Raw genomic sequence first — 17986 nt, forward strand, 5'->3', positions numbered from 1 at the left:
GTACATGTGAAATTACAAAAACTGTGCAACTGTGGTCTGGATGCTTAACTGTAAATTTACTTTACTGCAGTTCAACAACAGCCCAGACTTTTTATTTCCAAAATTAAAAATAAATAAATTAAAATAAAACAATTTCAGTCTTTTAGTTCTTTTGTATTGTTTGGGAACCATTTAAACCATACATTAAAGGCACCTACAGGTATTGTTAACAAAAAGTGATTGCAAAGACAGCTTGAGCTTTTATTACTTCATGATAGAGATGAAGGGAAAGAACACAGTACTTCGATTTATCCTCATTTCATTTTTTAATCTCAAATCAAACATGAAAGTAGAATAATCTGACACAAGTAAAAAGTGCATAAAGAGAGAGATAGGGCTGTAACTTTATCATTAAGGCACACATTTCATATGCATATATTAGATCAGATTACAGTAAAACGTTCTCAAATATGTCTCGTCTGCTAATCTTCAATGAAGATTCATAGGTATAGTGATAGAAACATTAACCCAAATTCAGCACCATAACCAAAGGAACACCATCTTGCATTGATATAAGAATGCATTTAAAAATAAATACATACTGTATTGAGAAAGTGAATATAAAAAGAGATTTCAGCTGCAATTTGGGAACACAAACAGCATGTTTACTTAAGCTCTATTTGATGTTGTTTTTCTGATTAATAGATTTATTTGCTTCTGCCTGACAGCATGACACCGAACTCCTGGATGCTGAGCTCTTTGTTCTGATATTGTTGCAGCTGACGGTTTGTAATGCTTCCAGCCCTCAGAGCGTCTTCAATGGAAAACTTCTTGCCCGATTTTCTGTCATGAAGAACGGAGGACTCACCATTCGGACCCTTGAGTGTGATCTCCTCCCAGTCGCATTCTTGACTCTGAAGGTTGACGAACATTTTCCAGTCGATTAGGCCGAGCTTGTAAGCCTCCTCAGGCTTCATCTCCTTCCCTGTGTCTGGATCGATGATGACAATCGAGCGGCGGAGGTGACTTTCTCGCTGCTCCCTCTTCACTCTCATTGCAGACAGACTCTTCTGAAGCTTTTCGATTTCTTCATCTTTCTTGTTTCGGATGCGCTTAAGTTCAGTGAGTTCTCTTTGCAAGGATTCCAATCGAATTTCCAGGTTCCTGCTGTTTTCCATCGGAGAAGTATCAGTGATGTGTCTGGTTTCTTTTGTTGTGATCTGGATTTCGGCTTGAAGCTTCCTTATTTCGTTCTGTAGGCGCTGGTTCTCCTGCTGTAACCGGTTGCTTTCGTCGCGAACGTAGTCCAGTTCTTTGGATGATTTTGTATTGGTGAACTCCATCTCCGAAAGCTTTGAGTTTAGGTTCATAATCTCTTGGTCCAACTCACAACGTCGTTTTTCCTCTTCTTCAAGGCTTTTCGTTAGCCTTATAATGTCAATCTCGGTCTCTGGGTCTCGCTCGACTTGAATCTTTTCAGTTCGCACAACTTTTTCACGCACTTCCGTTCTCTCAAGTATTTCCTGCTGGTGCAACAAGGCATTATACTGTTTCTCCAAGAGCATACGCTTGTGCCTCTCCTCTTCAACCTGAAGACGTAGGATAGAGTGCTCTTTTTCTTGTTGAGGGTCCTGCTGGAGTACGACCTTTTGCTTTACTGTAACCTTTTCTCTGTTTTCCTTGTCCCTGATCTCCAGTTCGTTAAGACGCACTCTCAGCCTCTGGATTTCAAGCTCCGCTTCTCTGCGGGCTCTGCGTTCACGCTCCAGCTCCTCAAGCTGAATGTCCAATTCAGTCTTTTGATGCCGCAACCTGATCAGCTCTTCTTTCAAGATCTCTCTCTGTTTCTGCTCATTGTTGATGTTTTGAGTGAAGGTGTCACAATCAGACCTCAGGAGTGGATCCTGCTCCATCTTCACTACTTCTTGCTGGACAATCTTCTCCCTCACCTGTGACAAGTCCATCTTCTTAATCCTGATTCTTTCTTCATTGGAGGCCTTTTCGTTTTCCAGGTCCAAACGTTTCCTTTGTTCCTCAGCCAGTTTCCGCTTGAGACTCTCAATCTCCTCCTTGGTTTTAGGATCTTCTCTGTATTGCAGGATCTCATTTACAACCTCTTTGGTATGAATCTGAGGCTTGGCGTCTTTCCATCTTTGAATCTCCTCATTGAGTTGGAGGATCTCCATCTCGAACTTCTCTGTTTGGTGGGCTTTGTCGACAATTTCATTCCTGAGTTTCTCCAGTTCTCTTTCAGTTTCCGGGTCAGTCTTGTATTTGATGACCTCTTTGATGATCTCCTTGTATTCAATTTGTGGGCCTCTGTCTCTTAGCATTGTCAGTTCATCCTGAAAGGTCTTCAGCTGGAGCTCTGAATCTCTGCATCTTCTCTGCTGCTCCACCAGTTCAAGTCGAAGATTTGCCACCTCCGCTTCCGCCTTCGGATCAGGTCGAACAATCTCACGCACTTTCTCCTGAATGATGACCTTTGACTTCTCTTCCTCCAGGCTGGTAATCTTACGATGAATGTCCGTTTTCTCTCTCAACAAAGAGCTGCGCTTGCTTTTTTCATCTTCATATTGTCTTCTCAGGTTCTCTACCTCTCTCTCCAAAGCAATATCTTTCTCAACTTTCAGTACTTCTTTGATGGAGATCTTTTCCTCAGCCATTGCCTTTTCCTTTTCAAGGCGCCTAAGTTTCTCCAGCAGGAATCGAAGCTCGTCTTCGAGTTCCTTTCGGCTGTTTATTTCTTTTTGTTTCCGGTCAACCAATAGTCTGTACTCGCTCTCAAGTTGAGGGTCATTCTGAAGCTTAATGATTTCCTCCTCCCTGATGATTTCCTGCTCCCTGCTTTTCTCCTCTGCAAGAATAGTCACTTGCTTTTGAATCTGAATGATTTCATTCTCTCTGACCATCTTCATTCTCTTAAGTTCCTCTAGCTCTTCTCTCAGTCTCCTGAGATCTTCCTCCTGTCCCCTGTCCCTCTCAATGCGGAGCACCTCTTTGATTGTATACTGCTGAGCTCCCTCTTTCATTTCGGTCTCAATTCCACGCAGCTTTACACGGAGGGTGTCCATTTCGCTCTCTAAGACACGAGTGGTCCTACTTTCTTCTAAGAGCTTCTGCTGAACCCGTTGATATTCTTCATCAAGTTGAGGGTCATGCACCTTTTTGATGAGCTCTTTCTTGACGATTGTATCCTGCGGTTTCTGGCCCTCCAGTAAATAGATTTCACTCTGGACACTCTGAATTTCTCTTTCCAGTTGGCCTCTCCTCTGAATTTCCTCCTGGAGCTCTTTTCTGATTCTCCAGGGCTCTTCTCCTGGGGCTGATGATCTCACCGACTGGACATTTTGCTGGATTATTGTAACTTCTGGTTGCTGTAAAGAATTGCAAAAATATTGATTGTGTTAAAAAGCAAAGCAATGCTTATGCCATACTATGGTTAATTTTATGCATGGTGTTTGTTAATGTGTTTTACCTGGTTAAGAAGGCTTTGAGCAAACTCTAGGTTCTGCAGCCTCTGCTTGTTCACAGCATTCGCTTCAGTGAACTTGGACTCAATTGCAGATTCCTTTAAAACACAGCAATGATGTGAAAATATAAAAATAACTTTACCAGTCAGAAAAACTGCCATTAAAAGGCCTTAAAATGTACTAATTCCCTGATCCAGGAAATGGTTTACTTGTTGAAAACATTCACCTCTCTCTTCACTTTCAAGGCAGGAGATTCAAGTCTGCTCCTTGTGTATGTCTGAGGTACCAAGCCATCTTCAAGGTCAAGGATGGATTTAAACCGCTCCGCTTCATTTTCGTAGTCCTGAAAGCCACAACACAAAGGAGTTCACATGGCTTTGCATAAACACGATAGTAGGATAATGCTCTGCAAGTAATGCACTGTGTTTTTTTTTACCTTGACTGCTTGCTGATAAAGCTGTGCATTTCTAGACACATTGTTCAGGTCTGATTCCTTTCTCGTGATGTCAGAGAGCAGATTCTGTACATTTCAAACATAGTGTTGGTAAATAAATGTAATTTGTAATATTATAATGCAATGACAGAAGTGGTTAAACTCTTACTCTTTGATTTTTCAGTTTGTCATCAATCTGTCTGATGTCGTCAGTTTCACGTGGCTCATAGTTTGGTAGTCGAGAAAGCCAGCTATTAAGATTGTCATAATCATTGTGGTAGTTGGCATAGGCGGTTTTGGCTCTTTGCAGACATTGTGATCTGTAAAATGAAAACATTTAAAATAATTAAAGATGCTGATATTTTGTGATTAAAGACACGTTCTGTAGAACCTACGCTATAGAAATAAGAATTTGAATTAACAGTGAACAATAGCCAATTTACTGTACAAATAAAAACAAATGAATAAATGCTGTTCTTGACACATAATGCAATATTAAAAAATTCAACCTTACATGAAGTGCAACCATAAGCATTAAAAGTGAAATCAGTCCTATTATGTTAAGGTGTAATTGAAATAATAAAATCACAGCACACAGTAAACTAAATAAGATGAATCTGTGGATTTAAATTCTTAAGTAATTTCCATTTAAAATAACATGAACTCACCTTGCTTCAACCTGTCTGTTCAGGTTATCAAAGCGCTTGGTGAGTTTCTGAACTTCAGCCTCTTGCCTCTCAATATCAGGACAATGTTCTTGCACTTTGTTGGCCGTGTTGTTGCAGCTGGCCTTGGCATCTCTCAGGTTCTGCTCAGTCTCTGTGATAGTAGATCTTTTGCTCCTCAGCTCAGATGCAATATCCTGAAGACAGAAGTACGAGACATGAGTGCATAGTACACTTAAAATTTTTTTTAAAAAAAAATAGGAAAAACAAAGTGGCATGGATTCCTAAACTTACCGCCAACTCGCGCTGGGTCTTCTCCAGTGAGGTGGGGTCGGATGGGGCGACCTCCTCTCTTGCCAGTTTGTTTTCATAAGAGGACAGCAGAGCTTTGCCATTCTGCAGAGAATTCTCCAGCCGATAGGAGTTCTGCAGTCTACAAAAGAGCAATTTTTAGGCTCACAATTCAAGCTCTCACTTAACACGACATTCATGATTTCCACTGTAAAAAAGAAAGTAATACTTACTTGTCATCAGCACATTTCAACAGCAAATCAACTTTATTGTATTTTTTGTTTGCCTCATCCACCTTGGAGTAGAGCTGTGGAGCACTTGCACATTTGGGAGAGGATCTGAGGAAACTCTCAGCTTCCTGTACTTTTGCAGACTTTTCCGGCTCTATCTTACGAACAGCAGCAGCAATGTCCTGTGAAGAAAATACTGGATTAAGGTATAAGGTCAAAACATCAATTGCCACTGAAATACAGGACCAGAAGTAATGCTTTTGTGTTTAAATGTCAAATTCTCATTCACTTTCAAATATTTAAATCTACCATTTTTTTTATAGACAATAAAATGTATGTGCAGTTTCTTATTTTTCACCTTTTATTGGGTTTAACATGTTAAGACTCTCTAATAAGTTTCAACCTAACATAATACTTTTTAAAAGGGTGTTGTAAAACAGCAACTGAGAACCACTGTACTAATGTGACTGAAATATCTGGTAAAACTTTATTTAATAAAAATTATTAGAATGAAACCCATCATAAAATGTACATTAATTCAGAAACATAACACTGATGCATGATGTCCACTATGAAATACATACTTACAAAAAAATAAACACCAAACTTAGTACCTTTGTGTCCTGTAGCCTGTCAGCGCTGTCTTGCACCGGACGTGTCTGCTCCAGTGGGGGGCGCACACGAGAGTAAATGGCCTTCTCCTGCTTATCCAGATCACTGACCACTTTATCCAATCCTGCCATCTGTTGACGGCATTGCTGCTCTTGTTTATCTGAGGGTTGAGAAATGAATGAATTAAGTATTTTACTCTTTTGGAGTGCTCTGCTTCTTAGTTTATTATAACATGAGAGACAAACCTTGACCTCCTGTACTGTCTTTCTTCAGCTCCGCCAGTCGTGCCTGTAGGGCAGATTTGCTGCTGGCTACTTTCTGTTTGATACCTTTGTGCTGGTTTATTAGACTGCGAAGATGTTTTCAGATTAGACACATTTGTAAGTGTATACATTATTAAATTGCATATACAGATCAGGGAATACCCACTTATCAGCAACGGCCACAGACTCGGGGTCGGTCGGTGGGATTATGAAGCACACTGCTGGAACACTCATGGTGCGGCCATTTGCGTCCTTCACGTCCCATTTTGACTCATTGTTCCTGAGCAGGGTGTACCGCTCCCCTCGCAAAATTGAACCCTGTGTCATACAAAATGAGCAAAGTAAGCTCTTTTTCAACTTGACATTGCAGCACAAATTCTTAAATTAAATGTGAAATCCATGCAAAATCCCCTGCACACGTCTCCAGAGGTTTATATGAGATGAATCGTTTGGGTGAAGGCCTTCTTAAGGATTTAAATACATTAGATGGGGAATCCAAAACATAAGCTGAGACAGAGTGTAACGTTTTTTCTGTGCTTACTCATGATAATAGCTGATGTTTCACTGACTGGTATTAGTGGAACTCTAAGCCGCATGCATAAAGTGAGCGAGAGCTCAAACTCCGTACCTCATTAGTCTCGAATTCACACAGAGCCTCGATAGGGAGCAGTTTCTGAGGAGTCTCCCTGCGGTACTTCAGAGGGAGCACCTGCAGGCTGCGCATCTGAAGAGCTATCAGCCGCTCGTCGAAATGGTCCATGGCCTTTGCCTGATCCTGTCAATACAACCACGGACAACCTTAGATAGTTGAAGACACCTTTTAATTCAGCAATTTAGCAACAGGTGCCAAATTAGATCCATGCATTTACATTCAGGTCAGCAATCAGGCCCTCCATCTGGTACATGTCTTTAAACTCAGGGTTATACTTCTGGTTGATCTCGGTTTCCAGGCGCTTCAACAAATCGCTGGTGTCTCTTGCATCCTTGTGGAACTGGAAAAATAAAAAGAACGCAACTGAGCAAGTCTGACAGCAAACATAAGGAAAAGGAAATGATGCAAAATGCAAACTGACTTTGTGATAATCATCCATGTTCTTGAGGTGGTTCTCTTCACAGATGAGCAGGTTGAGGTATTCCTTCCAATCCGCATGTACGGCATCCATGTGTGCCTAAAAACAAGACAGGTTTTAGAATAATCATATAAAGCAATGCCACTGTGATATTAAATATAGGCAAATGTATGTATGCAAATGTTAAATGTAAATATATTTACAATTATATTCAATTTAAATATTTTTTTTTTATTAGTAATGTGCACTGAAGTTATATTTTAAGTTATTTGGTTTATTTACAATCAGTGCAGTGTATTGTTACGTAATGTGTGCTAGACTGATGGTGTTTGGTCTTTATACTTTGTTATTATGCTGTGTTTTTATTACTTCATTGGATTGTTCTACAAGTTAAAATTCTGCAAACACCCCAATTAACAAACCCCCAAACAATAACATACATTAAACAGTGCAATAAAATAATATCATAATACATTAAAACACAAATAAATAAAATCGATTGGCAAAACGTCAAGTCTACAGAGTCAGCCAGTACATTATCCAACTGGGACATCATACATTATCAATTGTTTTTAAGAAGCCTGTGGTTGAGAATCTAACTAAGAACCTCTTTAATCCACATATCAATTATGGTGGTTATTTTAAAGTATGAAGCAGATTATTGTGCTTCAAATAGATGATGATATATGTCACATTATGTTTGGCTTAGCTATGCTCAGAGAAAATGTGAAAACTGATATCAGATCAAAGTTTTTTGATGTTTCAGTGTTGCCATATTTACTGCATACTACTCTAGTGCAGCACAGTTATGCACTGTAAAAAAGACATCCCATGATGCCTGTGGCAGCCACCACTGCAAGTTTTTGACTGTAAATTCTTTTAGCAAATGACTTGTAATTACCCCAATGACATTTTTTCCTGGATGGTTCTGCTCAATAAGTTCCTGTCCATCTTCATTCAGCTGGGTGACGCTTTTCTCCTTAGCCTCCAGAAACTTGCTAATGAAGCTCTGATTAAGTTTTCAAGTACAAAGCAGCATGTTAAAAATATATAGATTTATTGTTTGCATTTCAATACTATAATGATATCATTTGTAGGAGGTTTGAATCATGAAAGCATATTTAAAATGTAACATCAATACAAATGATAATCCACAGTCTTCATTCAAAGAGCCGTTCATTTACCTCGTACTGCCTCTTTCGGGCTGGGTAGTCCAGGTTGTTGTCGCTCCAGTCATATGCGGTTCGCTCTTCAGCTTGCTGTTCCATCCAGTAGAGCTCGTTGGTGCAGCGCTGCATGTAGTCCCTCAGACTGAGCAGGTTCTTCTGACGTGCAGAGGAGCTCGCCTGAGACAGACATGGAAAAATCCAGTGTTTTGAGACACGAGAATTGACAACTAGCTATTACAAGTTCAGTGCATATCTAGGTTGAAAATTAAAAGCAGAAAATTATGTCTCACCAGTAGTTTGCTGTACTTCGCCTGCTGGCCATCCAGACCATCCTGTTATGCAAGTAAGCAGATGAGTCACAGATGTCATTCGCATGATTGTTCAAAAGAGTCAACTATACTTCTTTTATTCAGATCTGCATGTAAAAAAGGCAGTTAAAAAGTACCCGGTCTCCAGTGATGTACGGAGCCAGTGCCTCGACTTCACTGTGGAAAATATTGTGCTCCTCCACTTCATTCTCGACGATCAGCAGATCTTGTCCGTATCCTTTGTTGTTCACATTTGCCTGCATCAGAACACATTCAGACATGAATCAATTGCATTTGAAACCGTCCATTCAAAAGAAAGATAGAGAGGTATGTTTAGATACACACCAGTTTCTCATCAACTATCTTTCCCCAGTTGACGGTGGGCACCTGCTCTGATCGTGTGGTGTGGTAAATGCGATTATGTTCCTCGCGGAGCTTCATCACACGCATTCGCAACTGTCTCATACTTTTCCATTGAGGAGAAAAAAAAAATGAGTAATCCACAATCCCAGCAAAATTCACAGAAAAAACATCCACAGCATAGAATTCTGCTTCCATGGCATAAAGCATGAGATGCTATTTGATATTTCAGTTAAAAGGTGGCTATGTAGACAGAGTTAAAATATTAGTACTTACTCCTTCTCAATCATTTCAGCTTGAGGGTGCTGCAAACGAGAGGCTTGGGCTGCATCTTCATCCAGACTATTCAGCAGCTCCAGTGAGTTCAGGATCCTCTTGTTGGTGTCCTCCTTGTAAAGGTGCTGCTTGCCCTCATTGATCTTCTTGATGTCCTAGAAACATCAATGAGCAACACAATTAAAGGGATAGTTCACCCAAAAATGAAAAGTCTGTCATCATTTACAGCAGAACAAAGACATTCATATACACTGTAAAAAAAAAAGTTGAGCCAATTTAAAATTAAGGCAACCAGCTTCAGCAGATTTTTGAGTTTTCTTTTATTTTTTTCTCATATTCATCTTTGAATCATATTTGCAAATGTCTTGACTCCAACCCTAATCTGGGGTGCAAACATTTTTTCACACAGGGCCATGTGGGTTTGGATTTTGTTTTCCCTTCATAAAAAACCCTTCATTTAAAAACTGCATGTTGTGTTTACTTGTGTTATCTTTGATTAATATTTAAATTTGTTTGATGATCTGAAACATTAAAGTGTGACAAACATGCAAAAAAATACAAAATCAGGAAGGGGGCCAACACTTTTTCACACCACTGTATATATACACACACACACACACACACACATACAACATATATTTGTTGTGCAAAAACAACAAAATGAAAACAGGAAAAAAAATTTAAAATACTATAATACTACAAATGATACTAAACACTAAAAGAACATTGTTATACACTTTCTTCTATTTGACACCAAATAACCCTAATCTGGCATCTTTGAAGGGACACTGACATGCTTGTTGGTGGGTAGACAGTAGGAGTGACTTTGATTTGTAATCCACAGAAAGAGTCGTTCTGCACTCACCCTGTTGAGATTCTGTTCCGTCTCAGTGATGTTCTTCTCCACCTTGTCTGCATTCTTCTGCAACTTGTCAATCAGGGTTGCCAAATCAGTGTCAGGTGGTCTGAGGTGAAATAAAGTTGTTTGAGTGAGCCAGATATACACATTCAAGTTTGCATTTTTCCCAAAATACTGCTGCAAATATAGTAGGTTTGTTATGTTGTATCTCTGGATCTAGGACAGAACACCTCACTTCACTTCGCTGTCATGCTCTGAAAATAAATAACGGACTTGAAACACTTTCATTACACATCATCTGGCACAGATTTCAGATCTGTTAGTTAGGAGAAACATGGTGCTAACAAAAAAATGTTCTCTCAGCTGAGCTGTATTGAAAAAAAAAATGCAGAAATGCCGTTCAACATTACAGCAGCCTTGCGTAGTTTTTAGTGCATTCTGCGAATTCTAGAGAAATGCCATTTGACAGTGCGGGGTAGACATGACTAAACTTGATCAGAAACAAATTGCACACCTTGGGTCGTATTTGCCTCAAGGACAATGCATGTTGTTTTAACATCCAACAGTATGAATCATTAACAATGAGGTTCATGGGAGTTAAAAATATCTCACACAGACTAAAACAATAATGTCCTGTCAGGAAATACAACACCATTTTGTCTTTATTTAACGTTTTGTGTTCACTGTGAAACTGAGTTATGAGTGAGCTATGTAAATGAGGCTGATAATTACAACAAGAAGGTGGCTTTAATGAGGGCATTAGAAACTCAAACAGGTCTAACATGTATTACTAATGTGTCACTACACATGCAAGAAAGCTTTTGTTTATAGATTTCTATTTAGTCTAGAAAGCATTGTATGTGAAACCCATCAAAATGAGAGGCAAAACTCAGTTGGAATGTTAAAGCATGAGATTATGTAACCAATGTTGTTGTTGTAATTTATTTAAATCAAAAACAACTGTTAAAGCAGCAAGACATACAAAAACAAAGCTGCAATTTTATATATGTAAAATTGCCCGATTTTTGTAACACAGATGATGGGACAAGCAGCAACATTTGAACTGCTGTCTAAAGAATATTATTTGATCTGATTTGAGATGAATATCTGGGTGTGGCAAGTAATTATTTGATGCTCGCTTCCCTTCCCTAGAGGCACTCCCATATCCAAAATATACAAATGTAAAAACATAAAATAAGAAATAAGGATGTCTTAAGCACAGCATTAACTAGCCTAAGGTTTGTCCTTTTTAGCCCACTGCAAACAAACTGCCCATATCTCAGTATGCCATGCCTTGTTTCTGTCAAAAGCTGACAGACAAGTCACAAAACTTGGCACATTTGACACTGAGTGACCATTGTGCGTAGCGCAATCAAACAACACCCAAAGATGACCTAAACAGAAAACTATGTGTTTAGAAAAACCTATTTTTTGTACATCTGTAACCAGTAAAATTATTTTGACTCAAACTGAAACCATACTCCTAGAGTAAAATCCTTCATAGCTGTAGCGAAAGACGCTGCACTGCTTTCACAATATTAGTGTCTGATATTGAATCCTATTGGAACGAAGCCAGACTCATCTCTCAATCCAGCAGAAGTTGATGCTTGTTTGAACTTGAACTTGTCACTTCCATTACACTTCTCTCCTTAACCAATCGGCTTTCTTGAAACATTCCCTACACATTTTGACAGCCTGTTCTGATTCGTATGTAACTTGAGAACTATATACAATAGGAACAATAAAATGTTGATTACTGGAAATGAATAATTATAATAAATTATACATTTAAATTACTGCTGCTCATTCCTGTAATATGCATTTCACAGTTGCATGACTCAACTCTGTTCAGTACAGACACTAGTTTACACAGTCCTGTCAGTCTCACCTTGGGCTTCTTGCCTGAAGTGTGTCAGAAGAACTAAAAGATCTGTCTGAAGGTTATCTAGTGGTTTATCACAAAGAGATGAGGGTCTAGATATAGTCAATGCAATCATTCAACACATACACTCCCTCACTATAAACATGTCCTAAATATACTACAGTTGGAACCAGACATAAAAATTTTATTTTAATAGTTTTGTCACTCGCACAATAATTTAAAAAGTTTCAAATGTGAACTGAGACTAGCAGAGAAACCACGCAATATGTATCTCAGAGGAAAGTTATCCAACCTGTTACAGCGCCACACCCTTACTACAGTAACCTCAAGTCAAGCAAATATAAAACCTATTTAGCAGAAAGATATATTTTAAAATACGGGTTAACTTGTGCAACGTGGCTAGTGAAGCTACCACAATCCAAACGACAATAAAACGCAATGGCTCGCAATTTAAAGAGCTCAGCGCAACAAAACAATGCAAAGCGAGAATGTATCGGGTCACCACCGACCTTTTATCACTGATGGCCACGCTGGTCTTTCCGGTCTTCTTTCTGAACATGATGACAGCTGCGGAGTTTCTGCTAAGATGGCACAATTATGATCCCACTCTGCTGCTGTCCGTCTGTCGTTTAACTACCTGACGTGTCTCCCAGGACAGGTACACCTCACATATACAACGCCCACAAAGAACAAAACAGCCACTACCCTCCCAACAACACAAGCTGTCCGACAAGCTTTTAACATCAAGCCCATTTAAAAGTACGGACTGGTGTCCGCCCCTTTCTGGGAGACATACCTGCATGTCCAAACAGAGGCGTCGTCCCTGTTTCTTCTGTACAAGTTTCGTGGGATAGATTCAGCAGGCTACAGTCAGAGCAAACTTTTACTCAGCAGTGGGCTGTTTCATTCACAAAAGTAAACGACGACATAAGGAGCAGCAGCTGCGCTTTTACTGTGATTATTTGGATGTAATGACATTATCATTGACTGTAGCCATGGCCGGTGTGTACATAAGACTCAGTCCACATTTACAAAACACTTTGGTGTCTCAAGACTTTTTAAATAGCATTAGATGTACAAAATGTTTGAGACCTGTTCAGTATGCTTCATAAACTATTATCTAACGTAAACATATATTTGAACATATAATTTATAACAACATTTTGTTGATTTATTTTATTTAATTTTGTATGATCAAACATTTTTTACTTGATAGGATATGATTACTATTATTACTATTACTATTATTTATTCATTATTTCTTAATTTTATCTATTTAATTTTGATGATCAAACTTTCTTCAATTTATTGGAAATATAAGTTTGTCAGAAACTACAAACCAGCATTTGGTCCCCAACTTAAGCTATTTGCAATGTATGAAAACGCTATGTATGGCATATGCAGCACTGTGCAAATGTAGCATCTCTTATATATTGATGGCTTTTTAGTCATAAAGTTCTGGATTGTTTCATTGATTCATATTGATTCATTCGTCTCTCTTGCTGGAGTGCCAGTTCAATAGAGAGTTTACATAACCAGTCCAACCTTTGTTTGGGATGCAGCTTACTTACTTACTTACTTTTGTCATTTAGCAGACGCTTTTGTCCAAAGCGACTTACAAATAAGAAAAAGTAACTAAAACTAAAAAGTTACAACTCTATAAATACTATCTACCCACATATTTAAGAAAATAAAGAAATTAAATAAAATTGACACATGCATATAACAACAACATTTCAATAATAAACATATCAATGAAAAAAATTAAATAAAAAGCTACTACTATCCCTTGCCGGTGTCCCTGCCCGGTGGAGTCGCACGGTAGAGTCGATGGTCTTTTGCAGCTACTTTGTGAGACTCAGCATCATGAAGAGATTTTGAAGTGACCTGGAGCCAGCTGCATAAACTTAGCCTCCATGTTAAGACTGTGTCTTAAGAACTAGTTTGACCAACTAGCAGTTGCCAAGGGGTAATCAGTCTTACTTTTCCAATACAAATAAGACAATCTACCTTTCCACAACTGAATTTAAATAGTATATGATCAGTCTTGAGGAAAAAAACTTTTTAAGACTAGTTTAAACAGTTTATGCAACAGGCCCCCTGTTCTTGGACTGATCGCTGATGTGCTTGTTGAACTTCCTGAGCAGTTTTCATTTTTATAGCTGGTACATCAGTTTTAAAATATCGCAATTGTCTCTGAACAGGGCCTCACGCTCAGAGCAGCTAAGTCACTAGGAGACTCTTTTTAATGCCAACAGAGGAAAAGTCATGAGAACCGGGTATTGTTGGATGGCTAGAAACAATGAGTCATCAGGGGTGTGTATGTGCATTTGTGTGTGTTCCAGTGTCTGTTTTTGAATGGAAGCAGATGGAAACGCAACAGAAATACTGGTTTGGTGTTCAGTATCTCCCTTACTATTCAATTTTAAACCATGCCTTAGGCTTCATGCTATAGAAATAATAAGGTCTTTCTTTCTTTCCAAGACTAATTCAGCAGGTGTCAAATGAAGACTGCGATCCAACATAAACAAGTGTACATGAGTAAACAGCAGGTGACAAATTATTTCAGACAGTGCATTATTTGAAGTGTTAGCATTAGCTGACCAAGTATGCATTTCAATTATCTGAATTACAGATAATTGAAGAATAATATGATACAGTGTATAGTGTCCTAGGCAGCGATCATCTGCATTGACCACAAACCCAATTCAAATCAGAATATTTGAATATATTATGCTAATATTTTCACTGATGTAACGTCCTGAGTATGTCATTTCTTACATTTTAAGAAATGTAAAGTGCATATAACCATGCACAAGTGTTTTAATAACCTGCTTTGCCTTTAGTACAGTGACAAAATATTTAATTGTAACTTTTTGTTTATAAGAAATGTGTCTTTGTGCATGAAAATATTTGTCTGGCTTGGGGATCTTTATAGTATTAAAAAAATTGCACACCCCTGCATCAGAATACAGTCTGCAAATTGCAAAAGTATTTCAGTAGCCTATTCACAGTTATGGTAACAAGAGCTTCCATAATGCCTGACACTGTAGAAGATGTGAAATGTGTTATAGTGCTATCTTACTACGGCAATAATGAATATAGCTGTGCGGCAATGTGATATCACTACTTTAAAGGAATGCCCAAAGATAAGCTACAGCCATGGATTACTTGTGTGAAATTGGCTAGAAGTGAACACAGTCCATTCCAAGGGCTTAAATATGAACTTTTTTCATGTACCCAAACCTACCATGCAGCATTTAATTACAACACCTCCTAGAGCAGGGCTGTCAAAACTCAGTCCTGGAGGGCCAGTGTCCTGCAGAGTTTAGCTCCAACTTGCCTCAACACACCTGTATGGAAGTTTCTAGTATGCCTAGTAAGAGCTTGATTAGCTGCTGCAGGTGTGTTTAATTAGGGTTGGAGCTAAACTCTGCAGCACACCGGCCCTCAAGGACCGAGTTTGGACAGCCCTGTCCTAGAGTGATCAAATGCCTTTATTATGTGTGAATGGGTTCATCTATCATTTACATTCGGATCTAGAGTCTATTTCAATGGCCCACAGAGTTTCTTCTGTGCCAGATGTGATTGTATGGACTGTCTCTTCAACTGGTGATGCCAAATTCTAGCTGTTACACACATGCTATAAGTGAAAAGGGCAAGAAATGTATTTGTCATCACATTATATCCAAATAAATAGGTGTTTGCATGCACTGCTAATACTGAATACTGCTCAGTGTAAGTGGGCTTGGAACCAAGAATTTCTGAAACAGGTGAAAGGTCGGAATGCCCTTACACACCCATACAGTGCAGGTGAGGAATGGAGGTGATTAGAGCTCCTGACTGACACGTGTGGATCATTATGCGAACAAAACTCAGCGGTGAGACCTGTGCGGCCAGATTTGAAGTACCGTAGTGAATTTACGTGTGTGGGTTTTTTAGCATTCCAGGATGGGCCTGCTTTGGAACTCAACACACCCTATGCAAAGTTGTATTGATGAGCTTGTGTGCAATCAGTCACAAGGAAGTGAAGTTTTTAGTGGTGAGGCTACCAATGAAATATCATTCTCGTCCAGGAGAGAGTCTTGTCTGTGATAAACGTGTAGTAGGGACTATGGCGTGTGTACTTCATGTCTCTCAGTGCAAGGTGCATTATCCAAACATGGATGGAGAGAGTATTTCAAACAGGTAGATGTGGGCTATCAACCAAAACAGACTGTCCTACTTGCTATTTTAAGAACTAAGCATGCATTTCATACCAAGTATAACATTTGACTGGAACATAAATAAGCAGAAAGCAAGTCATTTATATTATATTGATGCATATATTTGTACAATATATGTAGAAATCACTCTCATCAATCTTCTCATTTCAAATGGGAGAGGAATGTCGGTTTTTCAGGGTGTGAAGATTTAAGGTTCAATGGCAGGAGTGTCAGCACTTGTTTTGTTAAACACACAACAGCCACTGAAGGTGTGTCGCAGTTTCTCTTACCAATATGTACCTGAAAAATTCACCTAGAAACTATAAAGTGCAAATATGCTAGCTATCCACTGTGGTATGTTATTGTTGGTTACAGCACAGCTTTTGTCTCTGTAGGGGATACGATTAAGTCTCGAAGCCTTGCTTTACACCTGTTTCTCTTGTAGATGAAAGTGACACTTGTGGTCATTAGACAGATTACTTATCCTCTATTTCTTTAGGTCAAAGAGGAACATTTACAATCACTGAAAATGCTGTTTCAGCAAGAGGCCAAGAAAGGTCATTACTAGAAATGTTATGTTTTAGTCTGGCTAAAGCAGTAACTTATTATGTAAATGCTTTAGTCCGACTGAAATCATTCAGTTTGTGAAGTTGAGATAATATGATTGTTGCTCGTCTTCACTCAGCATGTATACAAATTGGACTAGAATTGACCTCATCGTTGTGTGTTTGCTCTGAAAGACAGAGGTGATGTGCAATATGTATTTCAACCACACTTCCTATTTTTCTACATTATTCACCTAAATAAAGTGCATTGTCCACTGTCAATAATAATACACAAAGCACCATCAATAGTGATGCATGAAGCACCACTCATACAGAAGTTCCTTGCATGAAAGTTTGCATTAATACTTGAACCAGATGTGAAATCTGTGTGGGGAAATGTTTTGCTCATACGTGAAAATCCTGTTAACGTGGATTCCTATTGGCGAGCAATGGCATATGGCAATGGTAAATGTCACCATGCCATTAGTGTTTTGATGCATAAAATGCAGTTTCGGTGAGAGGTTGAGAAAGGTCATTACATGCACTCTAACAGTTCTGTTTCAGTCAAACTAAAGCAATAATTCATCATGTAAATGCTTTAGCCTGACTGATACTGTAACAATTGGATGATTCAGTTTATGAAGTCGGACTAGATAATGTGATTGTAGCTCAACTTTGTCCATTATGTATACACATATATATTATTGCAATTGGCCTCGCTATTATGTATTTGCTCTGAAAAACAGAAATGCCATGCAACATGCATTAAATCTTTGAAAGTCAATCACTTGGCAGAGAGATGACGATTATAACCGTGAACGTAAACATACTTAATTACTGACCCAGTGATAGTCACTCCCTACTTTTCCACATTATTCACCTTAGAAAAATTTTGCCAGCAAAAAAGGTCCACTGTCCATTATCAGTAGTGTAGTGATGTGTGAAGCACCTAATGTTGGGGAGTAACTAGTTACATGTAATGGTGTTACATAATTTAATTACAAAATAAATGTAACTGTAATCCATTACAGTTACTGAGAAAAAATGTATAAATTAGTTACTTACAAAAAAGTTAATGATTACAAAGGGGGTTACATCTGAATATTTTCACACACACATACATATTTTATTGATTTCTTTCCCAAATTGCATGGATTGCTCTAAAATATAAGATACCAATATTTCAGAAGTTTAGGACACATGCTTATTTCATAACTGTTTCATTTCCTATTTGGTTTTTTTTTAAACTAACTGTTTTTTTTCCCCCAAGGCAAAAAATAGTTTCCTGTCATAGTTATGCAAATATTTGATTTCAAGAACAGTACCACAGCTATTTAACAAATTTTTGTTGTGATTATGATTGCAA

General features: G+C 38.5%; 1 protein-coding gene across 1 annotated transcript; it reads right to left on the reverse strand.

Moving 5' to 3' along the window:
- Positions 1-226: 226 nt before the first annotated feature.
- Positions 227-12722, reverse strand: LOC306868878 (periplakin-like). The gene is made up of 22 exons (XM_079415325.1): positions 12380-12722; positions 9995-10094; positions 9130-9284; positions 8839-8959; positions 8631-8750; positions 8476-8517; positions 8201-8362; positions 7918-8025; positions 7020-7115; positions 6816-6938; positions 6575-6721; positions 6113-6264; positions 5929-6032; positions 5686-5843; positions 5075-5253; positions 4845-4983; positions 4554-4747; positions 4055-4205; positions 3889-3972; positions 3679-3795; positions 3458-3550; positions 227-3356 (listed from the first exon to the last, which is right to left on the reverse strand). The coding sequence occupies exons 1-22, from the start codon at positions 12427-12429 to the stop codon at positions 687-689; spliced, it is 5265 nt and encodes a 1754-aa protein (XP_079271451.1). The 5' UTR covers positions 12430-12722; the 3' UTR covers positions 227-686.
- Positions 12723-17986: the final 5264 nt, after the last annotated feature.

This window comes from Barbus barbus, assembly GCF_936440315.1.
Source record: "Barbus barbus genome assembly, chromosome: 4".
Taxonomy (NCBI): Eukaryota; Metazoa; Chordata; class Actinopteri; order Cypriniformes; family Cyprinidae; genus Barbus; species Barbus barbus.